Consider the following 13,973-nt stretch of genomic DNA (forward strand, 5'->3'; position numbering starts at 1 on the left):
GTGAATGGTGTTCTGTCTGATGTAGGTATTGATTGTAACTGAAGATCCATATGTGGTTAGCTTAATAAGCCAGTTGCTTATATAAGAATTTTCAAATGATATTGTATAGGTCACTTGTAATAATAATGCTTTTTTGGTTTGTTTTCTGCAGTAATGGCATTGGATGATGACGATGAAGATGATGACATTACTGAAGTCAAAACAGCTAAACCTTCAGGGAGCGTCTCATTACAAATAACCCCCACAAAAGACTTGAAAGTACAATTAGAGAAGTTGGTAATACCTACCAACTTTCAAAATGATATAAATAATATTTCTGACAGTTCTGCATCCAGCAGTTATCCTAAGACAAGGAGCAGACAAAATCGTGGTTGCAAAATGTCAGCCCAATCACCTAAAGGTAAAAGCTCTTCACAGGCACTACCTTTGTTACCTTTACACAGAGTGGTTAAAAGCAATTCAGACAAATCCAGCAATGAAAAGAGCAAAGATGTGAGTGAAAAGATAGTTATCGATCTCGATTCTTCTGAATCTGAAGAAAATGGTGTAAGCTGCAGCATTCCAATCAACAAAGTAGACACTCATACATCAACATGTAAAGAGCAATCTCTTATACCACTAAGGCCTCGATGTGCAGTTGGTGCTAGAAATTCCAACACTTCATTATCATCGTCGACAACCACATCATCATCATCATCATTATCATCAGGAAGAATGTATGTTTCTTCTCAAAGCAATATGCAGCTTAGTATGGAAGTAAAAACTCAGGTTCAGCAACAAGATTTTGATGGTGTCTCATTTAAAATTGCTTCTGTTGCTTCTTTAGCATATAGCATGAACAATCGGACTAGTAATTCTGAATATTTTACTGCACAACAGACTAATTATCAAAGTCAGAATTATCAAGTGACTTCGGGTAGTAGTTATGGTGTTAGAAGCAGTCAAAAGTGGCCTGCTATTGCTCAGTCTAAAGAAGTTATTGTTTTATCTGATTCTGATTGAAATGTTTGTGTGTACGAAAATATACATAAACAGCAAATCTACATATTAACATGTATAAATATGGGATTTATAAAAATAAAAGTTATTATAAATAAAATCTTAAAATAATCTAAAACCAGTCACACCTGCTTGTTTAATAAAATTATTACTGGTATGTGTATAATATCCATTTAAAAAGTAATTCACTGTTTTATTTCATTCTCACATTGTTAACTCTTTTCAAAGTTAAGCTACTTAAAACCAAACTATCAGTAATATATTCAGAGGACTTTTTCTTTTCTCTCCTCTGTATTTTATGTAGGGTAAACTTGTATGTATAAAAAACTATTCTAAAAAACCAGTATTTTTTGCAGGAAGCTAAATTCCTCCAAGGACTTTTCATCATGCATTCTATTAGTCAGTAAATACTGGAGGTTTATTTTTTTTTTGGTCAGTTGTATTTATTTATTTTTTTATTTTTTTTTCCCACTTATTTTAAGCCAGCTTTTTGGTTTTACAAATACCAATTTCTAAAATGCCACAAGAAACCTCCAGAAATGTTTTTAAAAGAGAAAGAATCTTATTAGACTTTTGCAATTAATGCATATAAAGTTTTTTTGGTGGGGCTGATGGATTAGAAATTCAGGTTTGATCCATCTAATAATCATTAATGCATCTTGCATCAAAAAATGTTTTTCATCAGTCAGTCTGAAACATAAGACCTGGTTTGAGACTACACAGTTTTGAAGTATTGTTCAAAGGGGGTTAACTCTTTTCTGCAGCAAGCTATACCCCTTTCAGAGTTTCTCTACATGCATTCTCATTAGTCAAATATTGGAGGGTTTTAAGCCAGTTGTATGGTTTTCGTTCATAATACTCCCCTTTTCTGTTGTCACTCTTATTGTCTAATGGTGATTTATAAACACTCTTTATCGGTTATGTTTTAAAATATTTATTGGCAAATGTTTGCATTTTTCAGTTATATTAAAAGTTTGAATGATTAAGATACTTCTAAAGGTATTTTAATAACTTTCACAAATTGCGTGGTTAACTTGAGGTAGAACTAAATAAATACATGTTTAGTTTAATACTATGGAAATAGATCAAACAGCTGAACATTGAATAAATGAATTAGCAAGTTTTATTCTATCTCTTAATCATGTTGGGATTTACTTTCATTTGGTGCTGATTAATATTAGTAGACTAAAAATCTCTATAAGATCAGCAAAATAAGCACCAGTAATATACGATTCATCTTTTCAGTCAACTATAACACTTCCTTGCTTCGTTTGGCATGTACTAAAACATATATAGAAGGTTTAAAATACAGCTCTTAAGAATTTTCCCATCATCAAGTTAACTGACAACTTTGATGATTTTTAGCCATAATTTTTTAACAAGTAAACAATGACAATCTTTTATAAGTTTTACTTATCATACAAAACTGTTTCATGGTTATAAAAAAAAAACACCTACAAAATCATTGAGAAATAGTGTTTTTTACTTAAATTGTTGCTTTATAATTGTCTACAGCTCGATCTCATGTCACCAAACATGTTTCTCTAGGAAACATTCAGCTTACAAAAGTTTCTATTTTCCATCAAAAATCTATTTGTATTTATCATAAAATATATTTATGCATTGCTCTTGTACAAAATAAATTATCATTCCTTCATTTTATGAGATTTTTTTTTCCTGTTTACATTTTTTATGATTCCTATTATTAAATTATTAAGATGTCGTTGAGACTTTTAAGTATTATTCTAATATGTTCTTTTAGGCTAATAAGTTTTAATCCATTGTTGATGTAAAATTAAACAAAAATGTATTACTTATGTGAAAGAGATTGTCTCTTGCCGAGATACTTACTATTTTTGGCAATCCTGAATTATGCAGGAAACTCTTTACATCTTTCTAATCATTGAAATTTAATAAAAGGAAAGATCTGTATATTGGTTTTCTTTTAGGAACTATGTTAATAATTCATAAAATGTCAATAACATTTTTCTCTACTTTTTCAAGTCTTTACATATCAAAAAAAAAAAAAAAGTCTATTATCAATGATCTCCCTTTAAAAGGTTTATATATTTAATTCTGTTCAAAAACTTGAGTACACCTGTTTCATAATGAAAAGGCACTTCAACACTGAACCTCCTGCAAGAGGCACAAGTGTGATGTTTATACATTTATAATCTCTTGGTGTTAGATGAGAGTAACCAGGAATCAAAACTATTTTTCAGATTTGGCTGGCTTGGATCATACCCCTATTTGTGTTTGCTAATGAATTCCTGATCTCTGACCCTCTTTCCTCTCAGTAAATATAAGTATTAGTTTGTTATGTAGGTACAAAGACATTTTGTTTTTCAGAGAATACAATATAGTTGGCTGAATTGATCTCAGTATACTAGTACTTTTATTTATTGACCATAACAAGATTTCCTCCCTGCTACTTTTGCCTTCTTGCCATCATTCCTTTAGACATTGTTTAAAAGTGTCATATCGGTAAAGAACTTTTATTGACTGTCCAGATTTGCTTTTTTAATTTGTCCCAGTTCTAGTTACTTCAATGGATTTCAGTACGTGATTACTACAATATGTATATATATGTTCATTTGTTTTGAATTCAATATTTCTTTTTAATCATGCACTTTACATTTTCCCTCGGTTAGCTAAAGCAAGTAACATTGATTGAATGAGATTATAGAACGTCGGGATGGTTGAGTCAGAAGTGATGCATGGTTATAATTCAATCACTGAAACTCTTTTCAAAAGTTATAATCATCTTAAAATTTGTTTTGTTAGATATCTAGATAGTTCTAAAGGTGTTACTTTGGGCTGTGGATTTGATCTTCCTCCAAAAGTAATTAAACACATTTTTAAGCATAGCTGTTGTTCAACAAGTTAAACTCATACAAAACCAATGAAACAATATCTTATACATTTATTAATGTTAGTGACAAAAAAAAAAATAATTAAAAAAAATCCTAATTTATTTTTCAAGTTAGGAATTTCTTAATTCTGAGGTTTTCAAGAGAACAAAGCAACTGTTCATGTCAACATTTGCACAGCTTCACTGTAACAAGGTGGAATATCAACTTTCACCCTCCATCTCGCATATATAAAATGTCTTCCTGCAGTTTCCATCTACCATATTCTGTCGCACGGTATTGGTCAGCCCTAGGCTATAGAAAACACCCAGGGTTCCACACAGGGACCAACTTGAAACCATGTAACTGAAAAGCAAACTTGTTAACGACATGAGGTACTGGTTGAGCTGTGCCTAAGGTAGAAGACATTCAAAGTATCAGACACTGGGTTTAAATCTGCAACCTTGTGGTTGGAAGTAAATTCCATGCTTGAACATACAGCAGATTTGATGAGTTAGAATTTAATATGTACACACAATCATCAGTTAAGCACTAAAATTTCCTTTTGGCTGAGTAACAGTTTGCTCTTTCCATCTTTTTCTCTTTAATCCTTTTGATATTGACCAGCTTTTGACTGCCTATAATTCTGTGATACTAACAGTCATATTTATATTGAAACTTAATTATCGCAGAACTTTTGTAAAGTGATGTTCCAAACACCAGCCTAATAGACAAGTCTGTTACTGTATTTAAATCTACCAAAATTTCTGATTAATTTAAAAATCAAAATACATTGACAACATGTTTTATTTGAAAATATGGTCACAAAATGATTAATTTGTTTCTTCCTTATGATCTCAATATTTTGTATGCATACATGAAGGTTTTCAAAATTCCTGTCTGTACCACTTGAAGGCCACCATGTGCTAAAACTTTTCAAAATTACTTTTCTAAACATTTTGTTAACTAGTTAATATTAAAAATACATAATATATTTCTGCCTTAAGATATTTTTCATTTGTTGTTTTTGTATGAATTTAACTCGTTATTCTATAATTTATTTCATAAATAAAGGGAAAATAATGCAATCGGATAAATAATCTATATAGATGAAAATACCTATTGACTTTGAAGGAGGGTGAAAAGAGTAAGCTGTGATGGTCATGTCTCTTTCAAAAACATTGCAATGTAAAATGAAATAGTTACAACTAGGAATCAACCAAATAGAGGAAATGAATTGCTAGGGGCCCTTTTCTCTGCAGTGTTTACCAGTTTCTCACACATGGCAAATGGTTGTATTTACTTAACTTCTGTTACACTGCTTAATGTCCTAGGGAAAGACATGGTCATTACTTACTGTACTTGTATTTCTGAATGTTCAATTTACATACAATTGAAACACTGACATGGCATCAAAGTATTAAGTAGCCTAGTTTCAGAAATTTAGTACAGCTGGTAATGACCAGTGTGTGACAAATATGGTTAGTTTATTATCCATCTTGTACTGTACACTGTTCACTTAAACTTATATTTTTTCTTTACCAATAATTTGAAAGAACACTGCCATTTTAAAATTAAAAATAATGAATAATGTAAATGCTTTTATCAGATTAACAAAGTATATTTGAATAACAAATAAATACATTACTTAAAACATGGAAAATCTGCCTGTTATTTTCTATAGTCTTTCTTCTGCTGTGGGTTGTATTTAAACCCATGTCAGTTCTTACTTAGCAGATCTATGATTAACCCTTTAGTATTCAGATTACTCTGTCAAATGAAATGTTTATTTATTTACATTTGTTTTCAATTAATAATGCATTATCTTGTACCTTTGAGATTTCAATGATATGACTGTAGCATTGTAGAATAGGTGTGAGAGGATGGTTTGAACATAAAACGAAATATTTTAAGAAGTTTGCTTCCCAGCCACATGGATCTGGGTTGTCTCACTGCCTGGCACAATGGGCAAAGATTTGTTAGTGGAGACAGCTGAAAGAAACCCATCATATATATATACGTGTCTGTGCACTGCTTGACAACTGGTGTTGGTTTGTTTACATCCCAATAACTTAGCAGTTTGGCAAGAAGGAATTAATAGAATAAGTACCAAGCTTAGAAAAAAAAAATACTGGGGTTGATTTGACTAAACCCTGCAAGTTAGTGCCCCAGTATGGCTGCAATCTAATGACTGAAACAAGTGAAAAAAAAAATAGTTGGTTTAAAGGTTAAACCATCTGAACATCAGATTTCTTTTCAAGGCAGTGTGTCAAAAACTACATTGTTGAATGTGTCCTTTTAAGACATTCAATGCTTGGAGGAGATTTGGTTACTATATCTAGCAAGTCAAGTGACCATATAGAAGAACACTTGTTAATTTGAATTATTGTGTGTAGAGAGGTTTATTGGATTATTTCACAATGCTTGACATGCTGTCCAAAAACAGACAAATATGTCACCTGTCTTCTGTAGGCAAAGACTTAATTGTAGTAATAAGCAAGCTGACCTAACATTCACCTTACAGTCTCAGATATATAAGGAGTGGGGATTGATCTTATTAATAGAAAGGTAAACTATTGCAACAGGTAATTCTCAGAATGTTTTGGAACTAATTACCAGTTAAATGTAATGAGAATTAAGTGATCTTGAAATAAAATATCATCAGTAAAATACAAACTCATGAAATAAGTTTTAATACTAATTGAAGATTAAGTTTTTTTACATTTTTTTTTTTTTGAGTAAAGCATAATTTCGAACTGTTTAATTTGCTATTCTTTTATTTCAATCATTTGACTGCAGCCATGTTGTAGCACCACCTTGAAGGGTTTTGGTTGAACAAATCAACCCCAAGACTTATTCTATCAGTCTCTTTTGCTGAACCAAGTTACAAGGACGTAAACACACCAACACCAATTGTCAAGCAGTGATGGGGGTACAAATACAAAGACATGCATGTGTATATACATATATATTATATGTAGCAGGCTTCTTTCAGTTTCCATCTACCAAATCCACTCACAAGGCTATAGTAGAAGACGGTTGCCCAAGGTGCCACACTGTGGGGCTGAAGTCCTACTGCATATCTACACATGTGCACATTGGAGTGAATTGATGCAGGGTCCCCAAGAAAAATAGTTCAAGTACTACTTTCCTTCAGTAATTTCTTCCATTTCTATAAGAGGAAGTCTACAGCACGAAAAATTTCTGTACCCAATACTGGTCAGTCTATTTTGGTCACCATACTAAGGTTATCAACCTTTTAAATCCAATACTGCATCAGGATAGATCATCATTAATATCTTTCTCAAAGTATATCTATTCAAACTAATGAATGTTAATTGCAGAAACAAACTTTTTCAGCATGTAAAAGTTGGTTTGCGTATTCAATGCTAACCTAGGCTTATGTACATATAAATAACTCCCAATAAGAAATAAAAACTAAATCTTTTGAAATATTGGAAATGAGAACCTAGAAAAATAAACAACTAATCTTGAGATTTTTCATTAGTACCATGAGTTAGTGATATGAATATCCATTAGTTAGTAGCTTTATCCATACCCATTTAGTAATTTCACTTTGTAACAGTGCCACCTTACTGGCTTCCGTGCCGGTGGCATGTAAAAAACAGCATTCAAGCATGGTCACTGCCAGTGCCAGTGGCACATAAAAAGGACCCACTACACTCTCGGAGTGGTTGGCGTTAGGAAGGGCATCCAGCTGTAGAAACTTTGCCAGATTGGATTGGAGCTGGTGCAGCCTTCTGGCTTGCCAGCCCTCGTCAAACCATCCAACCCATGCCAGCATGGAAAGCAGACATTAAATGACAATGATGATGATATGTAAGGTGCAAACATGAGTGTGTGATTAAGAAGTTCGCTTTTCAACCATGTGGTTTCAGGTTCAGTCCCATTGCACGGCACCTTGGGCAAGTGACTTCTGGGGTCACAAATTCCTTGTGAGTAAAGTTGGTAGATGGAAACCAAGGAAGCCTATCATATATATATATATATATATATATATATATATACATATATATATATATATATATATATATATATACATGTGTGTCTGTATCTTTGTGTTTGTTCTTCACCACTACTTGGCAATTAGTGTTGAGACAGAATAAGTACCAAACTTCTAAATACAATGCTGGGGTCAATTTTTTGGGCTAAACCCATCAAGACAGTGCCTCAGCATGGCTGTAGTCCAGTGACTGAAAGAAGAAAGAAAAAAAAATGTCCACTCTTTTATACATTAGCAAAAACCAAATAGTATCCAATCAGTTGAAAAGTTTGGATGCAAGAGTTTTTAGCTTTGTTCCTAATGAATGTACAATGAACATAAGAGTGGTCATGTAATGGATTATAGATTTAATGTGATACTGAAGTAATAAGAGATCATAATGAGTTTAATACTGGAAATGAATGGCATTGCATGTATGGTAGTGACAATCATTTTACAACTCATGAGATACAAAGACGAGGAGACACAAACACACACACACATATATATATATATACACACTCACACATGGTGGGTTTTTAGTTTGTCTACCAAATTCCACTCACAAAACTTTGGTTGGCCTCGTCCAAATGCCACATGATGGGACTGAACCTGGAACCATGTTGGTAAGTAAATTTCTCAATACACAGCCACGACTGCACCTGGATGTTGAATTCAAATTCTGTACTTTTAATAGAACAGCCTCTCTCTCTCTCTATATATATATATAAAAGAATAAGATAAAGAGACCAATGGCAAAGGTAGAATTATATAGACTTTATACATAAAATATAATTCTACCTTTGCCACTGGTCTCTATCTTATTCTTTTTTATATATACACACGCTAATACACGACCCAGGTTATAATCCCCACTCATGTTGCAACCACGTCAGAGGGCAAAACCAGTCAGTATACAGCACTTACTCGGTATTACCTGTATCTTTAGGGTTTGGTTGACTCCAATACCCTTCATAACCTTTATTATATAAGAAATATAAGATAGTTCCAGAAAATACTTTAAATTTGATTAATAAGGCCTCTAAATTAATAATGTTTAAATACGAACTTGATAGTAAGACAGAACCTTATGTACCGATGCACCCTAGAATTACTTTAAAAGACCATAAAGATAATTTTTATTCTGACCCTAAAGTTAGGCTTATTTGTCCTTGTAAGTCAGATCTAGGTAAATTAAGTAAAATAATTTTAGATAAATATATTAACAAATTAAATGGAATTAATTATCTTAAGTTATGGAATTCCACAGTAGATACTTTAAATTGGTTTAATAGTTTTAATGATAAATATAGGTATAAATTTATTCAAATTGATATTGACAATTATTATTCTTCTATAAATGAAATTGTACTAAATAAGGCCCTAATTTTTGCTATGAAGAAAGTAGGTATGACTAACGATGAAGTAAAAGTAGTTAAAATGGCTAGAAAATCATTGATTAAATATGATAATAAATTGTGGGCTAGAAAAGATACCAGAGATTATTTTGATATACCAATGGGGGCGCCTGATTCAGCACAGGTAACTGATTTAGTAGGTATATATTTATTATCTGAACTTGAACTTGAAAACTTAAAATTGGAGGGTGGTTTATATAGGGATGACCTTTTATTACTTACTAAAAATTGCACTAATAGACAACTAGAATTATATAAGAAGAGAATATATAGTTTTTTTAAAAGAAATGGTTTAAAGATTACTATTTATAATGAGTATTATAACGTTAATTATTTAGATGCTAATTTTAATTTATCTACTGGTAATACCCAACCTTACCATAAGATTAATGAAAATATTAAATACATTCATGCTAAAAGCAATCACCCACCCTCAGTTAAAAAATCCTTAACTTTTACTATAGGTAAGAGAATATCTTTACTATCTTCTAATATAGAGATTTTTGAAAAACATGCACCTTATTATAATAAAGCCCTGCAAGAAGCGGGATATACTAATAATATAAAATTTTTTAATAATCCGAATTATTTTTATAATAGTAGTAATAATAATTATAATAATAATGGCCTTTTTAATAAACATAACTTTTATACTCATGATAATGTCTTCTTAGGTAATAATAAGAATAATAAGAATAATTGGTATTATAATAAATTACCTAAACATAAACTTAATTTTAATGGTAACAATTTTAAATATTTTAATTTTTTTAATGATAATAATAAATTTAATAATACGAATAATAAATTCAATAATATCTATAATAAGAACAAACTCTGGTTAATTATTCCATACGGTGTTCAAGTTAAAACTAACATTATTAATGAAGTTTTTAAAGTTATTGATTTATTCCTTAAAGATAATAATAAAAAATATCATTATATTTTTTCTAAAAATAATTTTGGTGTAGGTTATTCCACTACTAATAATGTTGCTAATATTATCTCTTCTTTTAATAAATTTAAGTTAGATAATTACTACAAATTTAAATTTAATAATTATTCTAATATTAATTTTAATAGTAATAATGTTGACCAGAATATAATTAATTGTACATGTTTAGATAAAACTAAATGCAATTTTAATAATAAATGTAATTTGAAAGATGTAGTGTATAAATGTATAGTGAAATTATTGAATGAAAATAAACATTATGGTTATAATTTAAATAAGATTTATATAGGTTCGACTTCTAATAAAATTAAATTAAGAGTAGCTCAACATATGCACTCATTTAAGAATAGAAATTTAATTAATTCTACTGGCCTCAGTAAATATATTTGGGAACTTAAAGCTAAAAATATTAAATATATTTTAAAATGGGAGATAGTTTGTAAAGCTAAATCCTATCATATAGGTAATAACTTTTGTAATTTATGTAATAATGAATTTAAAGAGATATTATTTCATAAGGATAATAATTTACTTAATTCTTTTGATGAACGAAAAATAAAATGTAGACATAAACTACTTTATTTATATAAAAACTTTAGCTAATAATTTTATATTTATTTTGTTTATATGGGTATGTGTATATGCATGTACATGTATATATTGAGGGTGTGTGTTTTAGTCTATATGCATTAGTATGTATATTTTTAGGTGTATGTATATATGTTTACGTATGTATTTATATAGGTTTAAGTGTATATATATGTGTTTTTTTTTTTTTTTAAATATATGTTTGTGTATATTGAGTGTATATTTGTATTTACATGTATGTATAAAGATATATACTTGTGAGTATAGATGTATATTTATATATATTGTGCATGTGAGTGAGTGTAGTTTTGTTTTAGAATATTCCTTATTTATATATTTATTTGAGTGAATTTTTATTTGTGTGTATATTTTGTATATTTTTTTATATATATAGTTATGAGTATTTTTGTGTATATGTATATGTCTATTTATGTATGTACTTATGTAAATGTGTATATATATGTATATATATGTATATATATGGGTATAAGTATATATGTGAGTGTGTGGAATTTGTCTATATAAATTAGTAGGTGTATATATTTATGGGTGTATATATATATATTTATGTATGTGTGTATATATATATGTATATATATGTATATATGTATATGTATATATGTATATGTATATGCATGTTTTTTCTGTATATATATGTGTATTTTTATGTGTATGTATATATGTCTGTATATGTGTATCTATATAATATGTATATTTGAGAGCATGTGAGGATGAGTGTGTATTTATATATATTATTCTTTATTTTTATATGTGTGTATGAGTGTATTTGTTTTTATATGTATATTTTGGTAGGTACATGTGTGTATGTGTAGATATATATTTATGTATAAATATATATATTTATGGTAGTATGTATGTTTTGGTCTATATGTATTATATGTATTTATATATATGTGTGTATTTATGTATATATGTGTATGTATGTTTTTATTTATGTATATGCTTTTATTAGTGTTTATGTGTATATATGTGTGTATGTTGTGTGTATATACGTATATTATTTTGTATATTCGTATGTATATTTGTATATGCATGTAAGTGTATATATATATGTGTGTATGTATGTATATGTGTGTATGTATGTATGTATATATATATATATATGTATATATGTATGTATGTATATATATGTATATATATATATATATATATATGTATATGTGTATGTATGTATGTATATATGTATGTATGTATTAGGGTGTGTGTTGGGGTATCTATTTAATTACTCTAGTAGCTATATTTTGTTTTTATTGGTAGGTTAATTTTTTAGTAAGTTTAAGGTTTTATATTACAATGACACTACGATTTTGATAAGACTAAATCAATAGTAGTATTTTAGTTTATTTCATAATATTATTTAATTTACGACTATTAATATTTTTATTTATTTATTATATATATTAGAATTTAATATTTATTAATATGTTTTATAAGATAACTATAGTTTTTTGTTCTTTTTATGTTGTTAGTTATATAAATTTTAAATTTTTCATTCATTTATTTAAGTATTATTATTTCATTCATGCTTTCGTATTCTATTCTCTATTTTAACGTTCTTTTTTAACGTAGTATTTTCGCGCGAACTCTTGCTTAAAACGCTATAGCTATTAGATAACGTCTTAGTTTTTCAGTTTGAATTACGGAAAAATTTGGATAAGTACTGTTTTCACTTTGCTAAAGATTTTCTACTATTTGAAAATAATATGTATTCTTGTTTTTATACTATTCATTTGATTCTTTATAGATTATTTTAATAGATAACTTATTTAACACTATATTATTTAGAAGTTATAGTTTCATTTCAACATAATATTAGAACTTCGATTGGAATAGTGTTGATATATTTTCGATTATTTTTGATTAATATTATTTGATTAATTACTAATCTTTATAGTTTATAATATCGTTAAAGTTTTTTTTAAATCAAAACTTTGTATATATATATAAAGTTTAACCTTTTATTCTTAATAATTTTTTCTTTCCTAATTTTTTCATTCATAATTTTTTCCATTCATATTTTTTATTATTACGTTTGTAGAAATAAATAATCTTGTATTTTTCTATTATTCAATTGATCTTTAATCATAATTAAATAAACGTCTTTAGCTTTAAATAGTATAGCTTTAACTATTACACCGGTTAAATATGTACTAATTTTATCTTCATTATTATTTTAAACTTAAACTTCGTTCAACTTGTATTTAAAACAATGATAATTTAAAACAATGATAATTTAGGTAAGATGTTTTTTGTATATAATATACATGTTATTATTATGGATGAAGGGATGATTATTGAATGGTTATTATTCTGATATTATGATATTTTTTAAATAATTTTTCTATCTTTATATAAGTATTTCATATTAATTCATTTGGTACTTATTGTTGGTTGAGATATATATATAATTATTGTTCTACTTACGATCTGACGAGTAGCTATATTTTTGAATAGAACTTATTTTTGATAATTTCAATTGATTTTAATCGATTTAAATTTCTTTTCTATTTGAAAATTGGTTATGAAACACGTGTAATCTTTTTATTATATTTATCTTATGATATTTACTTTACTTTATATTATACTCATTTATTGTGCTTTTAATTATTAATTTTTCTATATGTGATAGTGGATTTTCATCGATGAGTTCTTGAAAATTGGTTATTTTCCCTAAAACTATATATATTTTATATATACTTTATCTATAAGGCTCAATTTAATTTTAATTTTTTATAAATTGATTTTAATTGAGTTTTTTACCTGTAATTTTGGATTTTGTCCCTAATAATATTATAATATATATATATATATATATATATATATATATAGTTTAACAATATCATGCTGATGATTATTACATAGTTTGTATTCTGTCACCAAACCTTTTGCATCAGTAGAAAAAATTTCTTAAATCACACAATATAATTAACTTACCACTGTAAACAACAGCACTAACATTTATAGATGGTCTGTTAGCTTTATCTTCTAAATCCAGCTTCATCCATGGACATAGTTTAGAGCAAGTGACTTATTCTAAATATACTATATGAAGATTCCCTATCAAACCTAAATAAAAGTTGGCATAATGAAATATGAATAAAATTGATAAATAATGAAGCTTTTTATGATACAATACATAC

General features: G+C 28.2%; 1 protein-coding gene across 2 annotated transcripts in view; it reads left to right on the forward strand.

Moving 5' to 3' along the window:
- The window catches only part of LOC106871014 (uncharacterized), a 28,625-nt gene extending 25,964 nt beyond the window's left edge, over positions 1 to 2,661 (forward strand). For both annotated transcript variants that reach the window (XM_014917270.3, XM_052978573.2), the window contains one exon: positions 152 to 2,661. In XM_014917270.3, coding sequence (XP_014772756.1) covers positions 152 to 1,002 — 851 coding nt within the window. In that variant the 3' untranslated portion in view covers positions 1,003 to 2,661. The remainder of the gene's footprint in view (positions 1 to 151) is intronic.
- The last annotated feature ends 11,312 nt before the right edge of the window (positions 2,662 to 13,973 follow it).

The sequence above is a fragment of the Octopus bimaculoides genome, chromosome 2 (genome assembly GCF_046866305.1).
Source record: "Octopus bimaculoides isolate indiv1 chromosome 2, ASM4686630v1, whole genome shotgun sequence".
Lineage (NCBI taxonomy): Eukaryota > Metazoa > Mollusca > Cephalopoda > Octopoda > Octopodidae > Octopus > Octopus bimaculoides.